Here is a 27963-nt window from a genome sequence, read left to right as displayed (position 1 = left end):
CAGGAGGACAAATGCCATGCTGGATGGGACCATTCACCCTCAGGTATAGAATTACCCACCCACCAGGATCCTCCTTTCTCTGTCCCTGGCTCACAGACCCTTCACCAGGACCTCACCTGCCCTTTCCTCTGTTTCAGCAGAGTTCTGGGGCCTGAGCTTTTCCAGCAGTGGAAAACTGAGGATCTGGGGCAAAGCTGTCATTCACGGGGTTTCTCTTCCCCTCACCTGCTGCACTTTGTTTCCTGGGAGCCTCCTCCGTGTTTCTTTCCAACTTTTTTGCTATTTTGGCCAAAGCCTCATGGACCAGCCTCCAGCACTGCTTGGTTTTAAACATCATTTTTATTATCATCATCATCCTCGGGAGGTGCTTTTTCGCTGGCGTTGTACGGGCTGCTGTTCCTCCTCCCTCTCCTCGAGCCGTGGCAGGAGAGTCCCCAGCGCTTCATTTGAGGGCGCTTTTCCCCGGGCGGCTCTGTCGGGGGCTGGCTGCCGCTCCCCCCGGCCCGGAGCGCCCTGCCCGCTCTCCCCGGGGCCGGGCCGGAGGAGGCGGCGGCGGGGGCGGGCGCAGGGCGAGAGGGGCCGGCCCAGGGCTGCGCTACGTGTCCCGCAGCCCTTATAGCCCCGGCCCGCCGGGCCCGCCGCCGCAGCACCATGTCGAACGGCGAGCACACGGTAGGGACGCGCCGGGGAGCGGGGGGCGGGGGGCGGGCGGTCCCTGTCTGTCCCTCTGCCGGTCCCTCTGCCGGTCCCTCTGCCGGTCCTGCGCTGGGAACCCCGGGCAGTGGCAGCCGGGCCGGTCCGGCGGCGCTCCGGAGCTGCCCAGCCCCATCCATCACTCGGGCGGCGGGGCACGGTGCGAGCACCCTCCGCTGGCGTTCGGCCGCATCCCGCACCTGCCCCGCTGTGCCCAGCCGGGTGCCCCTCTCCGGGAGGAGCCCGAGGTCGGGCCTCGCTCGTGGCTTTTTGGGTGCCCCGGTGCCGGCCGGGGAAAGGAGTCGGTGAGCCGGCACCGCCAGGCTCTCGGCATCGCCGCGCAGCCAGCGCTGTGGAACGCGCGCAGCAAAGAGAAGTAATCATAGCCAGGGCACAGCTCAGTTAGAAATTAAAATTGCAAATCGCAGCCGCGGCCAGACATCGCGTTCCGCTTGCCAGCTGCCCTCCCCTACTCCTTGGATCTGGGATGGGAGCTCTGGGTCCCTCTGGCTGTGCATACGTTTTCCAGGTTTTAAATCAGAACCAGAAGAAATCTTGACGTAAGTCTCTCGGGCTGCTTTTTGCTGGTTGGTTTTCTATTTCTTTAAGTTTGCCATAAAGTTTTACGATGGATTTGATGCATTTTGGACACAGTGGTAATCTGTCCTGGGAGGAATGCACCCAAAACCACACGGAACAAGGCACGCCTGTGTGGCGGGGTGTTCTTGGAAACGCAAAAACCTGTGGTTTAGGGATTATTTCAGGCAGGGGAGGTGCGAGCCGTAGGCTGTGTATGGGAGTTCTGTTTATTGCTGGAAAAATGACCTTTATAAGCGAGTTTGTGACTGACCTTTGTGCCGTGGCTGTCAAAACAGATGCTATCAGCTTGACAGCTGTAGGCGGATTTTGGTGTCTTTATCTGCCAGGTATCTGATGGAGTGAGAAAAGGCGTGATTTCGCTAATTACAAAAGGTTTGGGGAGCGATGGTGAAACGGTGATGTCCCATTAGTGATCTTCCAGTCCCCTGCCAGGAAGATGCGGTTGCACAGAACGTAAAGGAAGTTCTGTCTCCGAACTGCAACCTCAGCAGCTTCTTGGTTTCAACCATCTCCAGTTTATATCAAAGGCATGGATAGGGAATTTCACTTTGTTCACTTTGACTTTTTTTTTTGTGCCCACAGAAGATTTGTCGTGACACCTTTCATAGCTGCAACAGCCAAAGGTGTTCCATTTTAAAATGAAGACACAATCATTTATCCTGTTGAAATCCCTATTGATACAGCAGTAGGATTATCCTTTTGTTGCCTCTTCTTCTTCACCATTCTTTCTTCTCCCAATAACACTCATCCTTATTACTCCTAAATAATCCTTGTTGCTACAAAAACCTCGGGTTTTATCACAGTTTCATGATGTGACCACAGGTTTCATGATGTGAGGCTGGTTGTCACCAGCTGAGGGGATGTCAGAGCTGGGGTTTGCAGGTGATGTTGATCAGCTGTCAGTTTTGGAAAGGCACAGCAATGCCAGCTGTTGTGAGATGAACCACTGTGTTATTTGGCAGCGTTCCTCATTTTGCAAGTTGGATAACTAGAAGCCCAGGATTTAAATCCTAAATTCAGCCTGAATGAATGCTCTTGGAGTTTGAATGTGGGATGTGAGGATGCTTTAATTGCACATCTATTTATTAACTGATAATATGGTAAGGTGTAAAGAAGAAAACTTCTTTTTTCTTTTTCCACTTCTGCATGTGCTGTTCTTAAAAATGGCACCTTAATTCTGCCTTGTGTGAGGACCAGAGTCTTGGTGTGCAGGAATCTCTCTTTGGCTGGTTAATACGGAAACGCTTTGTGCTCTCTTCATTTCTGCTCATTTCACTGCAAGAGGCATGAAGTTCTCTACGTGCCAGGCAGCACCCTCCTGTTCCCAGCCCTCCCTGACAGAAAGCATTTATTTCTGGCCAGTTTCAGGACTGACTTTTTGGGCAGAAGAACGCTCTGTAATGATGACCTTGAGGCCTTGGTGTTCCTCACACAGCCCTCCTGTGTGCCTCAGTGGCAAACCCTGCTCTCAGGAGCAAGCACACCGTGAAGGGAGTGCAGTGAGGGAGGTGGGGCTGTGGGCCTGCTCTTGTTTATTGTGTGGGCTCTTGCACAGCGTGGCTTTCAGGGCTGAGGGGCTCTTTGAGCTCTGTCGAAAGAGCAGCTGGTTCTCCCCACAGGTATTTCCGCAGCTCGCTCCCTGTGCCCGCCGAGCAGCGTTTTCCTGACCAGGAGGACACAGCTGGTGCCCTGTGCTCCAGGGGAGCTCCAGGGAAGCTTGCCACAGAGGCCAGAGCCACAGACAGGGCCCTGCCCTGGCAGGGTGACTGCCTGCCCTGCTCTGTGTCCCCAGGGCTGTGTGGAAGGTGCAGCTCAGTGCATCTCGTGGGATGGAGGCGTTGGGTCCTGCCCCCGGACGGTGAAGTTTCTCTTCGGGTGCCTTTGCAGCTTTTTGGGTGAAGTTTCTTTTCAGGTGCCTTTGCTTTGCTTGGGGAGAATGAGAGCCCAGTACTGACGCTGCCTTTTTCAGGGGAAGTGTTTCAGGGTTGTCACCTGCCTGGGCTCGCAGAGCATCTCCAGGAATCCGGCTGGTGTGGCATCCCTGGCTTGCAGCGGGATGTGCTTCCGCAGCTCCGCGGGTCACGGAGCTCTGACTTCTGCTAGCTCACTTGTGCTTGGGTAGGGCTTATGTGCAAATCATGTGGGCTTATTTAAATTTCTTTAAAGAGGAGCAACAAACCCACAAGATCAGATGTCAACCCTGAGGAGAGAGGCTTAGTTTCTTTGCCTAAAAACTACTCTCATGTTGAAAAAAAAAAACGGAGCTGCAGGGCAGAGTTCAGATGGACTGAGTGATACCCCAGGCGGAGCAGGAACATATGTACATCTCCATCAATTTAACTGCCAAGCAACATGAAAGAAAAAGCTTATTAAAACACCCAATCCGTGCATTCATCTCCTCTCACACTTAGTCTTAGCTGTTGCCTTGAATGCAGAGAGCAAAACAACTTGAAAGATGTTTATTTTCAAAGCAGCTCTGAGTAGCTCATCGCAGTGACACTGCCTGGGGGACAGGGCAGCAAAGCCATGATTTCAGGGAATTAGTGTGGCTTGCCCTGCGTTGAGTCACTCAAGAAAGTGACTTGTCCAAAACTCATGTTTTATCCAGCGAGTCACAAGCTGCTTGCTCTCACAGCGTGATTTATTCTGTGGAACACGGTGCCCAACTCACTGCACCGTGACATCCAAAGGTGATTGTTTTCCAGCTGCTCATTGCATGCTTGGGATTTCTTGGGTTATTTTCTGTTACTTTGTTTGCTTTATATCTCTTTTCTTCGCAGACCATGGAAAGGTGAGGTGATTAACTTTTGTTGCTTTGTCGATTATAACTTTCATCCCTTTTCTTCCAATTTCTTCTAAAGCCCTTCCCTATTAGAAAGTTCTCTTTCCAGTCTCTTGCCCCCACCTTGCTGTTTCATTCTCTTGGGCTGCCAGTGTGGCAGACCAGTGTTTAATAACTACACTCTGTTCTGTAAGAGCAGGCAGGCTCAGTTTGGGGGATTTCAGGGAAGAAGAGCTGGAGGAAAAGTTGCAAATTCCTAAACACAAATGCCTTCTCCTTTCCATGCTTGAGCCCTCCAGGGGTCGGGGAATTAAATAAGCATCGTGGTGTGGTCTGAGCACCTCTGCTGGTGCTGCAGGTGGTTGGAGCGGTGCTGCCATCCCGAGGGGGGTGGCCAAGGCACAGAAACCCGGCTGCAACTCCTGCAGTGGGAGCACTTGGAGCCAGCGTGTTCCCTCCTGTCCTGCTGCTGGGCTCCGGCATAAACACAGACTCCAGCCTCCTCTGGTTCTCAGGCTGCACAGATCAAGTCACAGCCGGTCACAAGTCCGTGCTAAAACCCCTAATGCAGGTGTAGGTTTCCATCCGTGCCCCTGCAAGAGCATTTACTCGATCAGCAAGTGATGCTGAAGAACCCACACTACCCAGACATGTGCACTGCAGCTGCAGCTTAGATTTAGGCCACGGGGATTTTGTTTTTCTGGAGGGTTTTCAAGACAAACACTGGAATATTTGCTTCTTTTTTTAATTTTAACTGGGCTGATATTGATACTGGAGGGTGCCTTTAGAAATGAAAAGCCCTTGCCTATCTGAAACCAAGTGTTTCAGATAAACTTCCAGCTCTACATGTCCCCAGAGATAAGAAGCGTGCAGGGCCTGTGTGAATGCTTGAACCTGTACTTTGGTCACACTGCTCATACACTTTGCTTCTCAAAAATCCATTAAGAAAAAGGCTGTGTAATTCAAGTTACCATTTATGATTTTGCTGTTATCGTGAGCAGGGTGTCACAGCCGAAGGGAGTGAGAAATAGCTCCTTAATGGTTTCACAGCTTAATCATTTCCAAGTGAAAATTTACACGGGGTGTATCATTAACAAAAGGAGGGATGCAAAAAAAGCCCTGGGTGTGCGTCATGCCACGGGGTGCTGGGAAGCTGGGATTTGCCTGTGGGGCTGGTAGTTCCTTGCTAGCACTGCCTCCTGTCCCTCCCAGAGTGGTCTTTGCTCGCAGCTTGGCTCGGTTACAGCTCCATGTGTCAAAAGCTTTGTCTGCTGAGTGGGTGCCAAAATGCCTTTAGAGAGCAGAGCTTGAGGAAGGAGTTGGTTTACACAGATTTGATTTTATTTTCTGCTAGCTGCAGCGCTTTGTGGGTTGTTGAGATGAGCTTTTTCTGTGCATTGCTGGAAAACGGCAATCTGCACCTACATTTCCAAGACTTTCTGACCTGGACGTCTTTGCGGCCTCTCTGGCAGAACAAAACGTTTTCTTCGATATCAAACTGTATTTTAGCTTCCCATTGTGGTGCAAAATGTGTTTTTGGGTGGGAGGTCATTTTTTTGGCCTGCCCAGCCCTTCTGATGGGAAGATCATTAGGTTGTATTGCCAGTGAGCGTGGGAAGAGGGGGGAAAAAGTCATTTTTGAGGAGGGCTGAGCTGGGCACCTGCCTCTGGGCATGATGAGTCCCCCCAGCCACAGCTGGGGCAGCTCACTGCATCTCTGGAAAGCTGATCTGAGACCCTGGGGATGGGTGTGAGGGGTGTTGAGCTCTCAGAGGTGCAGTCTGAAGTCCAGGGGGGCTGCCCTTCAAACAAGCGATGTCATTTTTACGTCTTAAATATTGTGGGAGCTGAAGTCTTCATCTGCAGCCGGTCTTATTCACCACCGCCCTTCTGTGGTTGTAAAATTGGGGTGATGCCACCCTCTGAGAGATGCTGGGAGTTTGCATGAACTTTTGAGGGACCAATTAACAATAATCTGCAAGGAAAATGTGGAGCTGTCCTTGGACCAACCTTTGAGCGGCGTGGAATGACCAAGGGCTGTGTCTACACCTGCTTTGGGAAGGGGTGGGGGAAATGCTGAGCATCCACTCGTTCAGGAAGAGTCCAACATCCTCAGTGCTGACCTAGGCCAGGGTCTAGGTGACCCTGTGTGCACTCACACACTTGAAAGCCCATGTTGCAGCTTGTAGGGCTCAGATGCACAGGGAGATGGGACAGGAAAACTTCATCCTCCTGAAGTCCTCAGCTTGTGCTTGTCTCCTGCAGCTGGTTTTGTAGAGAGGTGCATTCAGTGGTACAGCAGTGAGAACAGCCCTGTCCTTATCCAGCAGGAATTCCAAGGGGGCTGAGGAGGTGCTGAGTGAGGGGACGATCTGGCCCTGTCTGTTGTTCCCAGCAGCAGCTGAGAGTGGGAGCCAGGAAAGAGTTTATGGCTGGGACACCAGTGCATTGTCCCCCTTTCCACTGATTTATGACCTGAGATACCAGAGGCTGTGCCTTTCCTCCTGATAGTCCTTGATGAATTTTCCTTCCCTGAATTCATTGTTGTGATTTTTTCCAGCCTAGTGAACTTTTGGCTCGCCAGGCAAAGTTCCCCCATTTAACCATGTCCTGTGCCGTGCTCCTGGCCAAGTTCCCCTGCGCTCCTTCCTGCTGCTGCTTTTGCACTTTGAAAGCCCTAAAAAAGGTGCTGAGGTGGAGAGACGTGTCCCATGGCCAGCTGGTGACCACTGACCACTGCAAAGTCAGGCACCTGGGGCACAAAACTCCGGGTTCGAGGGTGGGCATCCAAGCTGGGGCAGGGAGAGGCACCGTGTGGCCACAGCACTGAGAGCCCACCAGCCTGGGCTGGAGCCCAGCTTTTCCCTTTCACCAGGTCCTGCAGAGGAGAGGCCTCACAGAAGAATTTCTTTTACAGGGTCACTGAGGCTGGAAAATCCCTCCCAGCCCATGGAGTCCAAGCTGTGCCTCATCCCCACCTTGTCCCCAGCCCAGAGCACTGAGTGCCACGTCCAGCCCTTCCCTGGACACCTCCAGGCATGGGGACTCCAAACCTCCCTGGGCAGCCCCTGCCAAGGCCTGAGCTCCCTTGCCATGGGGAAATTCCTGCTGGTGTCCAACCTGAGCCTCCCCTGGCACAGCTTGAGGCCGTTTCCCCTTGTCCTGTCCCTGTTCCCTGGCAGCAGAGCCCGACCCCCCCTGGCTGTCCCCTCCTGTCAGGGAGTTGTGCAGAGCCAGAAGGTTCCCCTGAGCCTCCTTTGCTCCAGGCTGAGCCCCTTTCCCAGCTCCCTCAGCCGCTCCTGGGGCTCCAGCCCCTTCCCCAGCTCCATTCCCTACCCTGGGCTCAGAAATAGATGTATTTTAAAACCTGATGAAGCTGCCTGAGACACAGATCCTCTGCAGCTCCTGCTGCTTGTGAAACCACTGGAGCTTCTCTAAAGACAGAGGATTTCTTTCCTGAGAGGGATGTGTCGGGCACAGTAAAAGGTCTCACATCACTGAGACCTGTTTCAGGTTTAGGGTGCCTGTCCTGCCATGGCAGGAGGCAGGGCATGTACAGTTCCAGATTTGCCATACAGAACCACAACCTACTAATTAAATTCCTGAATCTCATATTCAGGGGGGAAAAAAAACCCAATAAATTTACACATGAATACAATTCCTACCTGGAAATCTTTATGTCACTGAAGTTAATGTGTGGTCAGAATCTGTACCTGTGCCTTCTTTTCCTCTTGTCCTTGCAACCTGAGGGGCTGATACTCAGTTTCTCATTTCTGGAACCAGATCTTTTTCTCCAGGGGAAGGTAGGGAAGCAGAGCTGTGTGTTCTGGGTGGTTTTCCTGGCAGGCATCAAACCAAGGCAGTTCTTCTGCAATGTCAAACCCATTGTTTGCAAAAGGAGCAGGGGCCCAACTGCTCAGGAGGGTTCATCTGGGGGAGATCATTTAGCAGAACCGCTCTGAATATTAAACATTGGGCAACCATGGAGAGGTTTTTGTGTTTAAATTGTCATTTTTGTCAGCATCTGACAAAATGCTTTGTTTGTTAAATATTTGTTGCCCCTGCAGCTATCCTTTGAGATTTCAGGAATGAAGATGGTGGGGGGGTGATTGTTTTTATAACATCTGTCCTGGCCTTACAAGTTTATCCCAAAAATGCAGGAGCACAGGATGAGTCACTAGCTTTTCTGCATCGAGGAAATTAGAGTAGTGACATCATCTCATTCCAAGATAAGGGAACGCCTGAGCTGGGAGTCTTCAGAGAGGCAGATTTCAGTACCCAACTGCTGATTTGGACTCACAGTGTAGAAATCAGCATCTGATTTGGGAAGTTACTGGAACGTGAGCCTGGTTTTGTTGATTTTCTTCCCTTTTTTTCGTGTGCCAGCGTTGTATAAAACTTGATTGTGACAACCCAAGCCGTGCGAATTTATGCCAAGAGGAAAATATTTGAGCTGCCATCAGCAAATAAGGTCTTGCTAAGAGCTCAGAAATTCCTGTGGCTTAAGAAAACACGGCTTCAGTTTAACAGCAGCTTGAAAATCTCGTGTATTAGCGGCGTTTGGCATCTCCAGCTGTCTGTCTCCAGGCTGAAAGGCCGCTTGTTTTGGGGCACTGGGATGGCTCTGCTGCTCTCTCCTCAGGGTTTCCTGTATTTCATTCCTGGCAGGGCCCTGGGGGCGATGCCAAGAGGAGCAGGCTGTGAGTGCCAAGGAGAGACTGAGTCTGCTGGGCTTCATTCAGAGCACGGGGTGGAGAAAGGGATCCCAGTCCAGCATCCTGCCCAGCACAGGGAATGCTGGCAGCTCCTCAGCTCAGTCTGGAGAGGTTCCTGCTCACCTCCAGGAGCTGGGAAAGGAGGCTCATCCCATGGGCAGGGAACAGGGGAACACCAGCAAGGAAAACAGGGAGGTGGTGGCACAGCAGGGACAGCAGCATGGGAGCAGGAAGGTGGGCAGTACTAAAGATGCTTGCAAGGTCCCACTTCCCCATCTGGGCCTGCATCCTGAGGGGTTAAACAGGCAGAATTTCCAGGGCAACCTTGCCTTGCTGGGGTTTTCCCTTGGGGAAGAATGGGGCTGGGTTTGAAGCATTTTCTGCCTCAGTGCAGTAAGTGAATATTTGGGGAAAGTCCATGGGTTTTGGGTTACAAGAGCTAAGCTAGGATGTGAGAGATGCCAAGGTTTCTCCATTGTTCTTCAATACGATTGTAATCAAATCTTTGCTGCCACAGACAAAACCCCCCTTTTTCCTCTCTTCCTCCTTTTCGTTGGAGTATCACTTTTGCTCTTCTTCAGCAAATGACTCTTTTGCAGGAGGCTTTCCCCTCTGGTTGCTCATGGATACAATATTACCCTTTTTCCAGAGCAGCCCTGATAGAAGAAAATAATTTTTTAAGGAAAAATTTGATAAATGTAATTTTTATACTTCAAATGCAACTGGTATGAACAAATATTTTTAGTTTATTTTTTTTTTCAGTATGATGGCAGGAGTTGGGAGAGTTTCTTTAATGATAGGGTAGCTCATTCTCCTGAGGCTTAGGGAAATGTTTGACTGCAAACTCAGAATCACAGCATCTCCTGGGCTGGAAGGGACCCACAAGGATCATCAAGTCCAGTTCCTGACCCTGCGCAGGACACCCCAATAATCCCTCCATGTGCTTGATCCCACAGCTTGCCTGTGCAAGTGAAGGCTTGCTTGATCATTCTATTATTTTAAAAGCCCATTCTACCATTTGCAAATAGGATCAGCTGAAAACATTTTGAAAGCCTCTATTTTTATTTTGATCTAATTTTTCCCTCCTGGAGACATGTCCAGGCCGCGGTACCGAAATAGGGCGTGTGTGAAACGCTTGACTGGAAAAAAAATGAATCATATTCCTGGTGCTGTGAGCTTGCCCTGTAAATAAAAAGGCAGCTGGGGGAGTCCTGACCCTGCCCTGGCTGTTGGGTCAGGGTTTCCCCGGGGCCCTGAGCGCTGCCAGCTGGATGCTGGTCCTGGTGCTGAATGAGCCGGACGGGTGAGTAACGTGCCCTTCGCAGCGCGGTGCTCCGCAGCCTCAGCGCGATCCCTGGTTTGGGGAGCGAGTCCCTCTCCGGAGCAGGATGCTGCTGCAGCTCCTGGACAGCTTCCAGGTCTGTGCCTGTGCCAGCTGCAGCAGGCAGGGGTGAAGTGAGGGCGCCGTAAGGACACGGGCTTGGACCTGCTGGGCCACCGGCATGGCCAGCACTGCTTTCTGGTGCCTCATCTCCTTCTGCAGCATCACAGAGCTCTGCCTTCTCTGAGCAAGGGCTGGCCTGAGGGTGTTGTGGGGATCTCTCAAATGTCCTTCATTTCCACCCCTCAGCTGTGCAACGTGGCACTTGCAGTTGCTTCTTGCCGTGCTTCCGCTTGTGATGCAGCCACGGAGGTGCTGGTTGAAGAACCAGGGATGTGGAGGCAGGAGGAGCTGCTGCCCCAAGGACCAGAGTTTATACTTGGATTCCTAGTGGGAGATGGCAAAACATCCATGCAATTTGTTGGGACAACCCTAAACCCAAAAGGGCACCAGAGCTGGGGAGGGGTTCTGATGAGGAGCAGCTCAGGGAGCTGGGAAAGGGGCTCAGCCTGGAGCAAAGGAGGCTCAGGGCTCAAGCTGTGCCAGGGGAGGCTTAGACTGGATATTAGGAAATTTTTTTTCATGGAAAGGGTTGTAGAACATTGGAATGGGCTGCTCAGGCAGGTGGTGAAATCTGTAACACCCTGGAAGTGTTCAGAAAACATGTGGATATGGCCCTTGAGGACATGGTTTAGTGGTGAACACAGTGGTGGTGCTGGTTTGATGGTTGGACTTGATGATCTTAAAGGTCTTTTCCAACCTCAGCACCTCAATAAGTCTATGATTATAAATGTTGCTTGTCTTAGTGCGTTTTCTGTTAAATGTGCAGTGGTTCTGCTCCCAACAAACATCGGTGATGTCTGGGAGAGGCCCCACAGGCCTCGTGCCTTTAACTGTCAGGTGAGGAGAGAAGATGCTCCCTGATAAGATCTCCTTGAGTAGTCACATGTAATTTATGTGGGCAAGCACAGCTACTCCCTTCCAGGGCTAATTATTTCAGAAAGAGCTGAGGTCACTTTTTTGGATGCTATGAATTGAGCAATGGTGGCTCTCAGAGCAGAGGACACTGATGGCTTCTAATTTCCAGCGAGACTTTCCTATCTCAGAGGCCACATCTCTTTATTCAGGAGGATCACTGGGCTCTGGCTGCAACCTGCTCTCACACAGCAGGGCAGTACCTTGTCCCACCAGAGTGGTTGATGAAAAGCTTCTTCCCTTTGGAAATTGAGCCAAGAGACCCTTGATGGGCAGCTCAGTCAAGCCTGATCCTAAAGACAGCCAAAATCTTGGTGTCTCCCTGTTTGCCAACCTCATGGAAGGGTTCAGTGGGAGGGGAGACCAAAAGCAGAGTTAGGATTTGGTTTCTTGGTCTGCTGCAGCCTCAGTCCAAGGTTTGGAGCGACGTGTTTGTTTTTTTTCTCATTTCCTGGATGAAGTAAGGCAGGGTGGGCTGAGCACTGAGCTCATCCAGACAGGGCCAAACAGCAGATTTCCAAGGGATGGGGAGAGTGTGGTGGTGTCATCTTTAACCATCTGTCTGGCAGGGGATGCACGGCCCTTCTTTGGAGATGCTGCTGGGACATTTATTGCCTTGTTTGGAGCCTTGTTTGGGGCTGAATTATAAGTCAGAAGTTCCTCTCCCAAGCCTCATTTCACTGACCCAGACTTGCTTTCTGGTGTCCTAAATTGTCCCTGCTTTAGGGCCCAACATCCAGGTTTATTATTATCTGCTTAAACGTGTTTGATTTGCCGTGACAGGGTTAAAACCCCAAGAGTCAAATCAGTAGCACAGCCCTGCATCTGATTAAACCCCATCCCCTGCTTCTCTCTGCCTCCCAACCCTCTTGCAGGACATGCTCTTCCCAGGCAAAATCTCTCCAGGATTTGCTCTCAGACCATTAATGATCAGTTTTCCTGGTGCCTTCACTCCCTTCCACCACGCTTCAGCTCTGGCTTCCCAAACCATTCCTAGCTGGCGGATGATGAGGTGGGAAGTTGGTCTTTCCCACTCAAGAGTCCATTCCCAGCCCAGCCATCCAGTTGCTCAGGGTTGGGAAGAGTTTCCTGGGAAGTTTATGAACAGAGCAGAAAAACCTGAGGGGTTTGGTACCATCTGGAGCTCCCAGCAGGTGGGAGAGGTGTGACAGTGTTGCTGAATTGCAAAAATGCCCTCAGTGGTGCTTTCCCGAGCTCCCAAAGGTGCCAGCATGCAAAATAACATCTCTGAGATGCTCACCCAGTGCAGATTTATGGCACAGCAACCTGTACTTAGAACACTTTCCTTACATCAGCCGTGTAGGAGTGTGCCAGATCCTGCATCTTCCCGAGGCGCGGACGTTATCGTGGCTCATCTCCCGCTGGACACGGCCTGAACTCCTGGGGATGGGAGAAAATTAATCCATGGTGGTGCTGTCGCACCTTTGCGAGCTCAAAATGTTCAAAGTTTTGATACCCACACCCCCCCCCACCCCCGCAAAAGAAAATACCACAAAATGGAACAAACCACAGAAACCAAGTCTTGAGCTATTTATCTCTTATTCTCTGAGTCACAGCATGTGCAGCATTCACTCACCTTCTCAGGGACAGGTCTAGAGATGTTTTGGGCTTTTTATAGAAGCGCAGGCTGGATTGTGTTGGAAGGGACCTTAAAGCCACCCAGTGCCACCCCTGCCCTGGGCAGGGACACCTTCCACTGTCCCAGGCTGCTCCAAGCCCTGTCCAACCTGGCCTTGGACACTTCCAGGGATCCAGGGGCAGCCACAGCTGCTCTGGGCACCACTCCCCAACCTCACAGGGAAGGATTTCTTCAGTATAACTAACCTAAATTCCCCCTCCTCTTTCAGTCTGAGCCCATTCCCCTTGTCCTGTCCCTCTGATGAACAGTCCCTTTCCAGCTTCCCCGTAGGCTCCCTCAGATACTGGAAAGTTCCATGAGGTCTCCGTGCAACCTTCTCTTCTCTCTCTCTCTCTGCATATGTATCCAGGATATATTTATATCCTTGTATCCTCCTTGTTCTTTCCCTTGCATGCCTCAGTTGGGAACATCATCCTCACAATTAACAGGGTCCTGTGGATATTTCACGTGGAACATTCCTCGTGGTGGTGCTGTTGCTGGAGCTGCAGGGCACAGCCAGGCTGTTTCACCTGCAGCCCTGCAGAGACTCTGGGCTCAGCAAGGTTAGGAACCACCAGGATTAGGAAGCACCAGAATTCAGGCCTGTGGCTCAGCGTTGTGCTGGCACTTTGTTTGCTTGGGAACGCACATGGACACGTCAGGGGTGGCTTCCTCTGCCTCCCATGGCGTGCCCAGCTCGGTGCTGCTCCTGCCCCAGCTGCAGTTCTCCTGTTATACAGCCAGTAAATTAGCACCTGAAGTCGCTCTCGTTTTTCAAGCCTGATTAAAATAATAGGTGAGTCTGTCTGTGTTTGAAACTGTCGAGAAGGCAGGGAGGGTGTCTCTGCCCAGACTCTGTGTCCTGCCTGCCCGCAGGGGGATCAGTCACCTGGCAGTGCTCCTGCAGCAGAGCCAGTCACCTTCTCCCTCCTCCCTGCTGGCACGAAGGCATCACCACCAGAAACACCCTGGGCAGAGGCAGAGAACCTCCGAAAAATGAGTCTGCGCTTCTGAGACAGAAATCCAGCTCAGGCCAAAGCACCAGAGTTCACCATGCTGGCTCATTAATGAATTTGCACTTCCCTCCCATCCATTTGTCCCAGCAGAGATTTCCTTTTGCACTGAGAGCAGCAAAGGTAACAGAAGCACTTTGTTCTGCTCTCTTTTCTCAGGGATCCACCAACGTGGTTTACCAAGCCCATCATGTCAGCAGGAGTAAGAGAGGACAAGTTGTCGGCACCAGGGGAGGATTCCGAGGCTGCACGGTTTGGCTCACAGGTATTTTTTGGCTGGGTGTGAAAGCGTGGCCTCACCTGGGAAACTCCATGAGAATGGCTGGCAGGTGGGGATTTGGGATCTGCAGGAAACGTCAGCGTTCCCTGCGAGCCGGGAATTGCAAAACATCCCCACGTGGGAAACGCAGACACGCGGTGCTGGCGCAGCAAGATGCTCTCCCTGGCAGCTGCTGCCCATAACTAATGTTTTTATGGATTTCCCAGCTGCTATCAGGCTCCTTTGAACATGTCAGAGGCCCTCGGGGTTGCACTTGTTGTTCCCAAGTGTGTAGCTGAGGAAGCCTTGGCTCAAATCCAGCCAGTCTTTGGCAGTGGAACATACCCAGGGCTGTTTTCATTCAGGAGCGGTGGGAAGTTTATTGGGACATATAGGTCTGCTGTGTTTGAGGCAGCACGAGGCAGCCACCTTGTCTGGAGAATAAACACTCCCAGCCACAGAGTCACGCTGAAGCGATCCCTTGCATTTGTTTTGTTGCCCTTCTCTTCTGCCTTGAAGTATAAACTCATTGTTTGAGGATTAGGGGCTGCCAGAAATGACAGTTGAATTTCTCATTTCTAATATTTAGACAAGTCTGTCTTTTGCCAGTTGTCCAGTTGTTCCTTTGCTTGTTAAATATTAGCATTTTCTTTGGCTGCTGGAAGATGTTGAAGGACGTGCTTGGAAGGATTTGTAAAGCCATTCTGATTTTGCCTTCCTGTCACCTTAGGTTGTAGATCCTGGATTAAAGCACATTTCTGTTCTGTTCTCCTCCTCAATTTTGAAGTGCCCAATCTGCTTTTATATAGTATCTGAAACCAAAGCCAAGGCAATTTCCTTCCTTTTTTGAGTATTGCTCAAAAATCTCGTGTCTGAAAGGTTTGAGCTCGCCTGGCTGACGATTGTTCTTTGAAATACACACCTAGAGAAGGAGGTGACGAGGGGCCTTTGCTGCTGGAGCCTGTCCCACTCCACGTGGCTGCAGCAAGAGCCTCTCCTTGCGTTCAGAATGGGAGAGCAGTGGGCTCATGACAGTGGGAGCAGGGGGAGGAAGATGCAGAGAGACCTGAAGCAATCCAGCAGCATCCTTTCAACCCTCCCCTGCATCCTGGAACCCACGTGTCCCGACACGGCCCGGCAAGAGGCACTGCTGGGTTGGACCCCCTCAGAGGCTGGGCTGTAGGTGCTTTTCTCACGCCATTAATGCTACCCCTTCAACAAAAAGGGTTGAAAAGGGCTCTGTGGAGGACGAATCCAACCTCCTTTAGGAAGGAATGAGGTGGGGGACTTCAGACAGAAAGGAGTTTGGTCTGCCCTTTGGATCGTTTGTCACGGCTGCGCTCTCACTTTCAAACCTTGAAGGTCTCTCTTGACCTCAAACCTGACCCCTCACTTTTCTGCCTCCCCCAGGCCTTTCTGGAGCTGGCAAGACAACCATTGGCTTTGCTCTGGAAGAGTACCTGGTGGCTCACGGCATCCCGTGCTACTCCCTGGACGGCGACAACGTCCGGCACGGCCTGAACAAGAACCTGGGCTTCTCGGCCCAGGACCGCGAGGAGAACATCCGGCGCATCGCCGAGGTGGCGCGGCTCTTCGCCGACGCGGGGCTCATCTGCATCACCAGCTTCATCTCCCCCTTCACAAAGGTAAGGGATCCTGCTCTCTTCTCAGCTTCACCTCAGATGATGAAGATGATTTCTGGAGAGGGTTTCCTAAATCCACCGTCGGATGTTTCGTAGAACACCACTGACACACGACAGCACGCGAGCAGCGTTTGGAGGGCTGGATAAATTCAGTGTTGCAAATTGATGAAAAGCCAAGAGGAGTTTAAGATCTCCCTGCTATTAACTCCTCAGAAGCAGAAGAGGGTCACAGAAGCAGCATCCTGTCCTAGAGCTGTCGCTGCTCTTTTGGAAAAAGATTTGGCTGCGATTTTCTCTTCCGTAGCTGCTGTTATCAGGCTGATGCAAGCAGTTTCTTTCTTCTTAGAACCAAGGAACCACTAAGGTTGGAAAAGACCTCTAAGATCATTTGTTCTGACCCTTTCGACATAGAGCAGATAATTATTCCCAATCTCAAGTTCTGCTGTTCTGCCTAACAAAAAGATCTTGAGGTCTTGCATGGGAAAAGATGAAAACAGATTGAAGTTGTAGATTTTGACAGGTTTTTTTTTTTAAAGTATCTTTAAAAGAAAGGAAGAAGGTGAGATGAAAAACCCTTATTAGAACTAGTGTACATTTAATAAATCTGTAAGAGAGATTAATTTACTTGTGTCAAAGTCCAGGGAGGTTTTTATGCTGCAATTCATATTTTTCCCATCTTTCTTCTGACAGGATCGTCAAAACGCACGAAAAATTCATGAGGCAGCTGGACTTCCTTTCTTTGAAATCTTTGTAGATGCTCCTCTAAATATTTGTGAAAGCAGAGATGTGAAGGGCCTGTACAAAAAGGCAAGAGCTGGAGAGATCAAAGGTACAGAGGAGTGGGATCTTATTTTGCCTTTTGCTTGCCAAAGCTTTGGATTTCTCATCCTGGCAGTGCCACAGATAGGGGTGGGTATCTGAAGGCCCTTTGTAGTGCACAAGAGGATCCTGTTCCCCTAATCTTACTGTCACAAGTGTCACTTGTACCCAGCACGGTTGAATGCCCCCAGGTTGTTTGTATAGCGTTCTTGGCTCTAAGGCACTGATTGTTCCATTAAATAAATTTAATTTGGGGGTTAATTGCCCGTAGGATTCACGGGGATTGACTCAGAGTATGAGAAACCCGAAGCTCCGGAGCTGGTGGTGAAAACAAACGTTGCTTCAGTGTCTGAGTGCATCCAGCAGGTCGTGGAGCTCCTCCAAGCACAGGTGGGTCACTCTTATGTCACCATCACTGGCAGCTTTGGAAGCCTGCTTAGGGACATTGCCTTTTTGGTGTGCCTGTAAAAACCAGCGTGTTACAAGTGCTGCCTGTCTCTGTCTTTCAGAACATCGTGCCCCAAGGCTCAATCAAGGATGTTCTGGAGCTGTTTGTGCCCGAGGATAAGCTCAGCAGTGTCCGGGCTGAGGCAGAGAAGCTGCCAGCGGTGGAGATCACTAAGGTATTGTCCCACTCGGGTACTGACACTATTTATTCCAAGGGTGCGAACTTCCAGGAGGATGTTTCCAGAGGGATGTGTGTGTTCTTCTGATGGCCCTGATCTTTTGTGGCTGTGGTTTATGGCGAGCTGAGGTGGGATCCTGATCCTCAGCCATTTTCTGCCATGCCTCCACCCTGTGCTGCGATATCCTCTGCTATGCTCGTACAGCCCCACACGTTCAAACTGCCAGAGGGCAGGGACAGATGGGATCTTGGGAGCCCCTGGCACAGGGTGCCCAGAGCAGCTCTGCCTGCTCCTGGATCCCTGGCAGTGTCCAAGGCCAGGCTGGATGGGGCTTGGAGCAGCCTGGGATAGTGGAAGGTGTCCCTGCCCATGACAGGAGGTGGAACGAGATGGGCTTTAAGGTCCCTTCCAAGCCAAACCGTTCTGGGATTCTAAATCCTGCTGTGAAAGTGTGTGAGTCTGGCTTAAAAAGCCCCGAGCTACATCCCCCATGTCTTTCTCCTCCTAATGAATGTGCTGTATTTGAAGCAAAACAAAATGAAAATACTGTTTCAGCAGAAGGGAAGGAAAAGCAACCTCTGAGCGTGACACGATGACAGGAGCGTGGCAGGAGTGTGACCCCTGGGTTTGTTTTGCAGCTGGATCTGCAGTGGGTGCAGGTGCTGAGCGAAGGCTGGGCCACTCCTCTGACAGGATTCATGCGGGAGGCAGAGTACCTGCAAGTGCTGCACTTTGGCACCCTGCTCAACGGTATGGATCCCCTGTGTCCTGCTGTCCTGCCTTGGGGCACACACCAGGGCTCCTGAAGGTGGCCACAGCCCTGGCTCACAGCTCTGACATCTCACACAGTGCTGCTCAAACCTTCCAGGAGTTGTTGTGTGGCTCCTGTCGTGCTTGGCTGTAGCAGGGTAAATAGAGATGCAAGCCCAAAGCCAAGGAAGCAGGGAGGCTGCCAGGCTGAGCTGGGGGTGGGAGGAGAGAAGGCTTTGTGGGAATAGGAGCAGAGCCTGCTTTTGCCCCCCACCCCATTTCCCTGCCTCTCCAACATGGTAAAGTGAATCTGATTTCCCTATACAGTCACCTGTTAGAGGTGCTTCCTCCCTGGAAGAGGCAAAGAGGGCTCAGGTGATGACCATCCTCAGCTGAGACTGGGGCACAGCAGTTTCCACTCCGTTTCTCAGCTGTGGACGCTGTTGCTGTGACTTCACTTGGGGCGCTCACATTGGGGTTTGTAGACCTGGCAGTGATCTCTGCCCTCAGGGACCTGGGTGAGCAAATCCCTTTGAGCCCTGCATGCCTTCTAGACGATCCTGTGGTCCCACAGGGCAGTGATTTGCTGCTGCTGCTGCTCAGATTTGGGCACCGTGCAGCAGAGGCAAAGCTCAGGACTGCTCACTTTGCACGGCAGGAGTGTCTGTGTGGGGGCTCTGCTCCCAGACACACCATAGCCTTTCACCTCCTGCCCAGTGTGCAAACAGCATTCAGAAGCACATGTCCCTGTTATCAGAGCCTCCTCTGTGGTCTTTGAGCTGCCTGTTGTGCCTGGAGGGGTCGCAGAGTGCCCTGGGACGGCCACGTTGCTCCAGAGCCCCGTACTTTGCGCCGGAGGCTCATTCCAGAGCGTATCTGGTTTTGGGGTGCCCCCCAAACCTGCTGACATCCCTGAGCACATCTCCTCTGAGCTCTGTGGGCGGATGTTCAGGGTTTGTAGAGCTCTGTGGGGAGCAGGGATGAAGGCCAGGAGAGCAGCTTTGCAGAGGGATGAGCTCTCCAGAGTGAGGTCTGTGTAGCAGAGGGCAGCAGCATCGGTCCCTGGTGCACCCTGTCTCCACGGGTGTCTCCAAACTCTGCATCTTTGTGGTCAGGCCTCCAGGGTGCCATCTGAGTGGGAAAGAGAACACCCAGGTGCTCCTGCACAAGCATTGAGAAGTGGTGGAGGGCTCCATCTCAAGGTGCTGAGGCTGGGCCTGGCACTGCCAAGGAGAGGCCTGAGCCTGCTCTTCCCAGAGCCATTGTGCCCTGGGCTGGGTGATGGTTTGGGAAGCTCCTGTGTTTTTTTGGGGGCATTTACTCAAGCTCTGCAGTAAATCCCTCCTGAATGCCCCAGCAGGTGGGGGATGTGCTTTGTGCAGGGCCACCAGGAAGGGGGGGTGGATCTGCAGCAATGCACCGGTGACCCACAGCTGTCGGCAGGGGTGACAGTGACAGTGGAGGTGCTGGACCACACTCGGTGTGAGCTGTGCTCTCACTGTGGAGGACCACAGCCACATCAACAGGAGCTTTTAAATGCTTTGAGTCTTGAAATTGTTTCTGTAACGTGCCCCTGAGCATTAATTATCTTAATTATGTTTGTGTTCTCCCAGGAAAGAGGCGCACGGTAGCTGGTATGTATGGAACCCTTCTCAGGCTCTGCACAAATTGCCTCAATTGAGATTCTTTTTGGCTATAATTTTTTGAGATTTATTAAAAAAACTAAACTATTGAAATGATTATGAAATTATTGCAGCCATGACCCGTTTATGATCCAGGCAGCTATGACATGGCCCGACACACCCTGTGTCCCAGGGACCAGTCTGCACAAAGATCCCAGTTGTGTAATTTTGTAATTACCTGCACTGGAGTGATCTTTGGTTACCTCTCCATCCTGCATTTGGAAAGGGAGCCTGAAGATCCTCGCTCTCAGCAGCATTTGTTGGTTTCATAATTCATTTTTCCCCCTGTTCTGGCTTCATTGATTCATTATTACTATGATTTAAATGTATGAAGCTGATATTGATTGGATCCCATGTGAATATAATTATGATTATTCATGAAAATTCTGCCTGGCTGATGAATGATACTCAGTCATGAATTTAAAGTAAATGCAATATTTTAAAAAAAATTAAAGTAAAAATCTATATCATAGTCAAAATCCTCAAATTAAAACTCTCAAGGGCCCAAACTGATTTCAGTCAGATCAGAACAAATTGAATCAGCGATTTGTTTGTGACTGGAAACCCACTGAAGAGATGATTCTCCCATATTAACGTTGGAATATCCAAGGAGAAATGGGAGGACCTCAGCAGAACACTGGGAAATTGGGATAGCTGGTTTAAAACCAAGATGATTTCAAGCTATTTAGGGACAACACTGAAATTAGAAACTATGTGTGCACTTACAGACTCACACAGAAAACAGATTAAACATGGGCACCACAGAGATGTAAAAGAAGACGAGTAGCAGTATAGAGATAGCCAGAGGAAAAAACACAAAAAGGAAATAAAACCCAAAAAGGAAAAAAAACCCAAAAGGAAAAAAAAAACAAAAGGAAAAAAAAACCCAAAAGGAAAAAACCCAAAAGGAAAAAAAGACAAAAAGGGGAGAAAAACCCAAATTAAGACTGAGTGTGGTGGAAGAAGCGGCCCGGGGGGTGTGCAGGGAACGGGATGCTCCAGGGAACACCAGACTGGAGCCATCTCCACAGAGGTGGTTCTCCTGGAGGAGAAGGCATTTTCCAAGCACATTGAAAAATTTCAATTAGCCAGGCTTGCGTTGTGCAAGCACATTTAAATTTTTCACCTTCACAAGCAGCTAACAAAGAGGAACCAGGGAAAGGCAGCAGGAACTGATGAGATGCTCCAGGTGTCTTGGAGACATCTCTGGCCCTTAGATAAGGAGCTTTTCTACTCCTCTACCATCACCATTTGCCAGCAGCGCAGAGAAAATGCTGCAATGGCTGATTTCCCACGGAAACCTGTGTTCACCGCGTTCTGGGGATGGTTAAAATTCTCCTCGGCGCGGGCAAGGTGTCCAACCCTTCAAGGGCTGCGAGCCCGAGCATCCCCGCGGGACGAGCGGCGGCCGGGGCGTGCTAAACTCCTCTCCCCGTCTCTCGGCAGACGGCGTGGTGAACCTGAGCATCCCCATCGTGCTGCCGGTGTCCACGGAGGACAAGCAGCGGCTGGAGGGCAGCGCGGCGCTGGCGCTCAGCTTCCAGGGCCGCCGGGTCGCGGTGCTGCGCGGCCCCGAGTTCTTCGCGCACAGGAAGGAGGAGCGCTGCGCCCGCGTCTGGGGCACCACCTGCCCCCGCCACCCACACATCCAGGTGGGACCCGGGCCTCCCTCTCCAACTGAATGTTCCCAAGGGTTTTTTCCAGGGTGATGGGGTTTCTGTCTGAGCTTCCAGCCCTGCTCCTTGCTGGGAAGCACAGGCAGGACTGAATTTTTTGGCTGTTCCCTACAGGTAGCCAACAGGGTTGTTGAGTTTTTACAGCTCCTCTCTTCCCGCTTAGTCTGTGGTGGCACAAGGGGCATCATCCCTCGGGCTTCACACAGTGACCTGAGCTTTCTGCTTAAAAAGGCTACAGCTGTGGTAGTTCTTTCCCCTCCCTTAAAACGACTCGTTTAATTTATTAACAGCAGGCGTGCACCTTGCAACAGGCTCGCTCCTCCTGCGTATTCCCGGGAGGAAGGAGCAAAGAGGGAGGTGGAGGAAGGTCTCTGCCTTCCTGTAGACTGCTGGCTGCCAGAGGGGAGCCCAGCACCCAGCCGGGTGGGGACTGGGTGGCTGCTGCCCCCTTGATGAGGTTTTGCTGCCCGTGGCATTCGGTTCAGGTGGGCACTGCAGGGATGTTTTCCACCTGCCAGAAGGGAAGGCCATCAGCAATGGGGTTGAGCCTCACACTTCTCAAAGGAGATTGGGAGGGGGACAAGGAGGGGTGTGCTGTCCCCTTTGCACTGAAGGTGTGTGTAATTCCCAGATGGTGATGGAGAGTGGAGACTGGCTGGTTGGTGGAGACCTGCAGGTCCTGGAGAAGATCAAATGGAATGATGGGCTCGACCAATACCGCCTGACCCCGCTGGCTCTCAAGCAGAAGTTCAGGGAAATGAATGCTGGTGAGTGCCCTGGGTTACACCAGTGACAGTGACAGGGCTCTTCCTGCCCCACCAGGCCTTGGTGTGATCTGGGACTTGCTCCCAAGCTCACAGCACTTCCAGGTGGCTTCTGGATGCTCCCAAGACGGGACTGTTTGGGGGGGTGGGCAGTAAAGGGGACTCAGGGCACGGCACAAAACGTGGCACAGGGTCTCTTTGGCTAGGTCAGTGCTTGGGATGGGCTGTGTCCTCCCACAGGTGCTCTGGGGGTTGGGAAGTGCTGAGCAGCCTGTTCAGGTCCCCCCTGACAGGTCAGATCCTTTCTGCACTGGCCTGCTTGGCCTTCACACCTGGGGCACAGCTCAGGTAGACACCAGCTTCTCCCAGCTCTCTGTGCCACGGAATCCTAGAATGGTTTGGGTTGGAAGGACCTTAAAGTGCATTCTATTCCCTGCCCTGGGCAGGGACACCTTCTACATTTCCAGATTGGATTGCTCCAAGCCCCATCCAATGTGGTCCCAGCAGGCTGGCAAAGGTCAAACACCCACCCTCACCTTGGGGAAAGAGCATTGGCCCTACTGAAGGTGCCACTGAGCTTGGGGAGGTGACAGATCACTTATGACATCAGTGAAGGCATCCAGTGCTGTGCACAAACATTGCAGGAGAGCTGATAGGGCTCCAAAGGAAGGGAATGGAGTGAAAATAACCTTGGCAGGGTGAGGTGTGTGAAACACTCAGCTGAGGTGTTCAGGGCCTTGCTCATGTGGAGACAGGACACACACAGGTCTGTCATGACTGAGACAGGGCACACACAGATCTCTCAGGACTGAGACAGGGCACACACAGATCTCTCAGGACTGAGGCAGGGCACACACAGATCTCTCAGGACTGAGGCAGGGCACACACAGATCTCTCAGGACTGAGACAGGGCACACACAGATCTCTCAGGACTGAGACAGGGCACACACAGATCTCTCAGGACCATGTGGAAGCTCAGGGTGAGGGAATGAGGCCAGTCACCCCCTGATCTTTCCCTTCCAGATGCTGTCTTCGCGTTCCAGCTGCGCAACCCCGTGCACAACGGGCACGCCCTGCTCATGCAGGACACGCGGCGCCAGCTCCTGGAGAGGGGCTACAAGAACCCTGTGCTCCTGCTGCACCCCCTGGGGGGGTGGACCAAGGACGACGATGTCCCTCTGGAGTGGCGCATGAAGCAGCACGCGGCCGTGCTGGAGGAGCAAGTCCTGGACCCCAAGTCCACCATCGTGGCCATCTTCCCCTCTCCCATGCTCTACGCCGGCCCCACGGAGGTAACACAGCCCTTGGATGCTCAGCAGGGCAAGGCAGGAAGCCTGTCCATGGGAGCTGTGCTCCCAGCCTGCCTGTGCAGCTCTGGAAAACCCTGGGAGGGGGCTGGAGCCGTGTCCCCACTCTTGGCTCCCTGCATGGTTTGCCTGCGCTCGCTGCTGCAGCGTCCTCCCACAGAGTTCCCATCCTCTCCTGGCCTGTGGAGGGCTGGGGAGGAGGGACAGAAACAAGCCTCACCTTTTTCTGGCGGGCAGGAACGTTCATTTGTTTGTCCCCAGGGGTTTCCCTTCTGTCCCTAAATCAGTGGGATGAAAGGGGCAGATGCTGAACCTCCCCTTCCGTGTGCTGGGGGCCACCGCTTTGGCACGCTGAAAATTCAGACTGCGACCTCCGTTTGCCACCAGATCGCACCCAGCCCGATTCCCACACCCTGCCTGTGGGTCCCCAGAGCCTCCCTCTGCCCCAGCCCTCAGCCCCTGTGCCCCTCCCTGCAGGTGCAGTGGCACTGCCGAGCCCGGATGGTTGCGGGGGCCAACTTCTACATCGTGGGGCGCGACCCGGCGGGAATGCCGCACCCCGACACCAAGCAGGACCTGTACGAGGCCACGCACGGCGGGAAGGTGCTGAGCATGGCCCCCGGCCTCACCTCGGTGGAGATCATCCCCTTCCGGGTGGCTGCCTACAACAAGCTCAAAAGAGCCATGGATTTCTACGACTCCAAAAGGTAACGCAGCGCTTTCTTCAGAACGTGGGGTTTCTCAGGCTGAGAGGCGGTAGGAGCGCATTCCCACAGCTGGAATTGGACACTCCAGCTCCTCTGGGATGAGGAACCCTGGGGGGTGACTCAGGCCAGCTGTGCTGATGTCTCCTGTCTCTGTTCCGCACAGGCACGACGATTTTGACTTCATCTCAGGAACACGCATGAGGAAGCTTGCTCGGGAAGGGGAAAACCCCCCGGACGGCTTCATGGCCCCCAAAGCCTGGAAAGTCCTCACCATGTACTACCAGTCACTGGAAAAAAAGAATTAACTCCTCCTCCTCCCCCTCCCTGGAAATACCTGTATTAAGAGTGAGCAATGATCGATTGATTCCTTGTGACGCAGATCACTCGGCGTGACCCTGGGATTTTCCTACCTGGGTCAGAGTGGTTTTTACCAATCAGAAATACTTGGAGCCTGGTCCTTCTCCCCCTAAAGCTGCTGGGAGCGTTCCCACAGAGCTGGAAGGGATGGGGAGCGGGCCCGTGCCACCGGGATCGTTGCGGTGCTGCCAGGACCACACAGCAGCTCCCAGTGCAGAGGGGGGAGCCTCGGACCAGGGTAAATCCTGCCTGTGCCCTGCCTGGAGCAGAAATGAAGAAGTGCCTTTCCACACTGTGCCTTAGATAGGTTCTGCTAATTAACAGCAGAATCTTTTTAATGCCCTTTTTTAAAAAGGACTTTTTAAGATCAGCTGTGACCACCGCCAGTTTCTTGTGGCTGAGCCAATTCCTCGCTGCTTCTTTCCTCCTGTTTGACCTCTTTGGTCAAACAAATCCCAGGCTGCGCATTCCTGTTGCTCCGAGTTCAGCTGTCTCTGAGATTGTGCCATGCTGATCCCTGCACCCACAGCTCAGCAGGGGAACTGTCTTGGGAGGCACCATAAAGCCCTGAGATCCCTGAGAAAGCTCTGGACAGCAAGGAAAAGTCAGGGATGCTGTCACTGTGCTTTCAGGTGTCCTCCCACATGGCAGGATGGGATCCCCCTTCCCTCTGCCCGCACTCCTCCCATCCCAAAGGCAAATCCAAGACAAAGCAGCAAAGACACGGCGCGAGATGGATCTGGAGAACCAGCTGAGAGGAGGCTGAAGCTCCTGCCCTCATCCACACCTGTGTGGGTACAGATGACCCGATTCATTCCGTGTCTGTGGGATGGGGCCGCTGGGGACAGCCAGAGGATGGCAGGAAAGCCCTCGGGCCCCTCAGCCCGTTGAGAGCCGGCACCCAGGGCTGCTCCCAGCTCTGGCTGTGGAAAGTTACCCCGGACTTTATCTCCTTCCCCACCCTCATCCTGACATGGACTTTGCCTATGCCGTGCCTGAGGCTTTTCCGCTGACTCCAGCTCCTGGCTGGCCAGCGGGGGCTTCCTGGGACAGGGCTGCTCCTGCCTTGCCTCCCCAGCCGTGAGGTGGCAGCAGAGGAAAACAACCAAGCACTTGGTAAAATGACAGCAATGGTCTCACTCGGTGATTTTTGCAGCTGGCCTGCTTTAGCAGCTGCCCCAGGACCCGTCAGGATGCGTTCCCGAGGAGCGGGGACCAGCGTTCCTCTCCTCTCGTGCTCTGGTTTTAATTCCGGATGGATCCACGCTCAGCAAAACCAACCCGCTCCCACTTGTGGCACGGGAACCTGCTCTGCTGAGGCCACGGTGTCCAAGCCTTTGTCTGTGACTGGAAAATATCCTTGCTAAAGGGCTTTTAAGTATTTTTTTTTTTTTAAGTACTTGGAGCAAAGCTGTGTTTTACCCCAGGGCAGATGCTGCAGCCTCCGTGGGAGCTGACAGTGCACCAGCCTCATCCAGCCAGCCCCTCTGGCAGGAAGCCAAAAGCAATATTCCCATTTAGGATTTTTAAGGAGTGAAACAGCGCTGTTGCTGCTCATCGTAAAATAATCCAGTGTTGAAAGCTGCCCCCCCCAGTAAATCACAGCAAAATACAGATTTTGTATTACCATTTTAAACCAGCGTAGTGTCCTGATTACCTCTGATTAAAACACGTGGACTGGAGGGTTTACAGTCTATTTATTAAAGACATGAGACTGGAATTTGTACCTCAACTGATGCATCTCATGATTTAATATATTCTGAACTCGATACTCTATGAAACACTCACTTTTAGTACAAATAAATATTTATATGTGTGAAAGTAGCTCTCACTTGGTGATTTTTGGGTGGAAATTTGCTGGAGACTCGCTCAGCCTCGGCAACGCTGTGCTTGAGCTGCTGTCCCTGGAGCTGTGGGAGAGGGATCGGGCTCTTCCCTCCTTCAGGGAGTCAGGATCAGATGCTGAGGCTTGGACCGAGCCTCTGGAGCCGTGGAATTAAAGCAGCCGCATTCCAAACCACGCCGCTTCCTCAGCCTTTCCAGGAAGCTGCCAGAGGGTTTGTGCTTTGACAGGGACTCCCACAGCAGCAGCAAGAGCAGGCAAGTATGGAAGAGTTCCTGGAGCAGTGGGAATTGCACTCCAGCTGCAGGAACTGCCCCCAGGGGCAATCAGCAATAGCTCCTTGTGCCTCTCAGGCAGCCCCCGATGAGCTGTGGGCAGCAGGGAGAGGCAGCTTTGGAGGCACAGGCTCGGATGGGAGCTCAGGCAGTGACCGGGGCTGTCCCCGGCTGTTCCTGTGCCCTCCTGGTGTGACACTGAACCCCTCCAATTAAAGCCAATTAAGACCTGACTGTGCTGGGGTTTCACCAAGCAGGAAGCAGCCTGAAGAAAGGCAGGAGGTGCAGGAGGAGCTTCCCGGGCTTTCCCTGGCATTTCTCAGGTGGAACAAGCCCTAGGTGAATGCACAGAGCAGACGGAGAATTTCCCCAGCACAGGCACCATTCCAGCCTTCCCAAGGGGTCCAGGAATTCCAGCACAAATGGCAGGGTTAAGGTTACTCATGGAATCCCAGAATGGTTTGGGCTGGAAGACACCTTAAAGCCCATCCCATCCCACCCCCTGCCCTGGGCAGGGACACCCCCACTATCCCAGGCTGCTCCAAGCCCCAAAGTCCAACCTGGCCTTGGGCACTTCCAGGGATCCAGGGGCAGCCCCAGCTGCTCTGGGCACCCTGTGCCAGGGCCTGCCCACCCTCCCAGGGAACAATTCCTTCCCAATATCCCATCCATCCCTGACCTCTGGCACTGGGAAGCCATTCCCTGTGTCCTGGTACCCCATCCCTTGTCCCAAATCTCTCTTTCCTGTAGCTCCTCCAGGCACTGCAAGGCCACAATTTGGTCGCCCCAAAGCTTCTCCTCTCCAGGCTGAACAATCCCAGCTGTCCCAGCCTTTCCTCCCAGCAGAGCTGCTCCATCCCTCTGATCATCCTGGTGCCTCCTCTGGACTCATTCCTGAATTCCAGGCTCACCCAGAGCCAGCACTGGGCACTCAGCCCCAGCACTAAAGTAACATGTGGGATTAAGATCCCAGATCCCGGATTTTTCCCATTTCCATAGCCCAGCAGTTCTGCTCTGCCTAAATTCCTGCACCTTTGTGTTAGACCTCCCACTGCTTTGTGATACAGAGAAGAAATCTAAGCAATTATTCAATTATTTTTATCCTCCCCCTCCCATTTGGTTTTAAGACTGGGACAAACTCAGCCCTGCTGCATCACCCAGCCAGCATTCCAGAGGGCAGGCAGCAGGGAGCAGGCTGAGCTTGAGGGACACTGTCACCAGCCCCTGACACCATGTCATGCCAGGGCTCCAGCCCTCCTTATTTCACTTTATTTCCCTTTGCAGTGCATTTGGTTTTACATCATTCTGTGCCTCCAATGTTTCCCTCCCCTCACAGGCAGCTGTGACACAGCATCCCACCCCTGGGCTTTGAACAATTAATTCCCTTTACAGATTTGGGGTCAATTAGTGCACAGTTCATAGCATTATATGAAAAAAACTGAAGTTCTTGACTATCT

At 52.4% G+C, this 27963-nt stretch overlaps 1 protein-coding gene across 2 annotated transcripts; it reads left to right on the top strand.

Moving 5' to 3' along the window:
- The first annotated feature begins 625 nt into the window (after positions 1-625).
- On the top strand, positions 626-27614 carry PAPSS2 (3'-phosphoadenosine 5'-phosphosulfate synthase 2). 2 transcript variants are annotated; one of them, XM_088059341.1, is made up of 13 exons: positions 626-672; positions 13958-14063; positions 15468-15703; positions 16391-16529; positions 16791-16909; positions 17029-17142; positions 17784-17895; positions 19509-19529; positions 21024-21229; positions 21885-22020; positions 23041-23309; positions 23802-24031; positions 24195-27614. In XM_088059341.1, exons 1-13 carry the CDS (start codon positions 652-654, stop codon positions 24334-24336), a joined length of 1851 nt encoding a protein of 616 aa, XP_087915467.1. In that variant the 5' UTR covers positions 626-651; the 3' UTR covers positions 24337-27614. The 2 variants fall into 2 exon arrangements, with proteins under 2 accessions (XP_087915467.1, XP_014114976.2); XM_014259501.2 differs by lacking the exon at positions 19509-19529.
- The last annotated feature ends 349 nt before the right edge of the window (positions 27615-27963 follow it).

The sequence above is a fragment of the Pseudopodoces humilis genome, chromosome 9 (genome assembly GCF_049639895.1).
Source record: "Pseudopodoces humilis isolate 2021_Gansu_Grassland_sample_001 chromosome 9, ASM4963989v1, whole genome shotgun sequence".
In the NCBI taxonomy this organism is placed as follows: Eukaryota; Metazoa; Chordata; class Aves; order Passeriformes; family Paridae; genus Pseudopodoces; species Pseudopodoces humilis.
The sequence above is the reverse complement of the archived record's forward strand: the minus strand, read 5'-3'. Positions and strand labels throughout refer to the sequence as shown.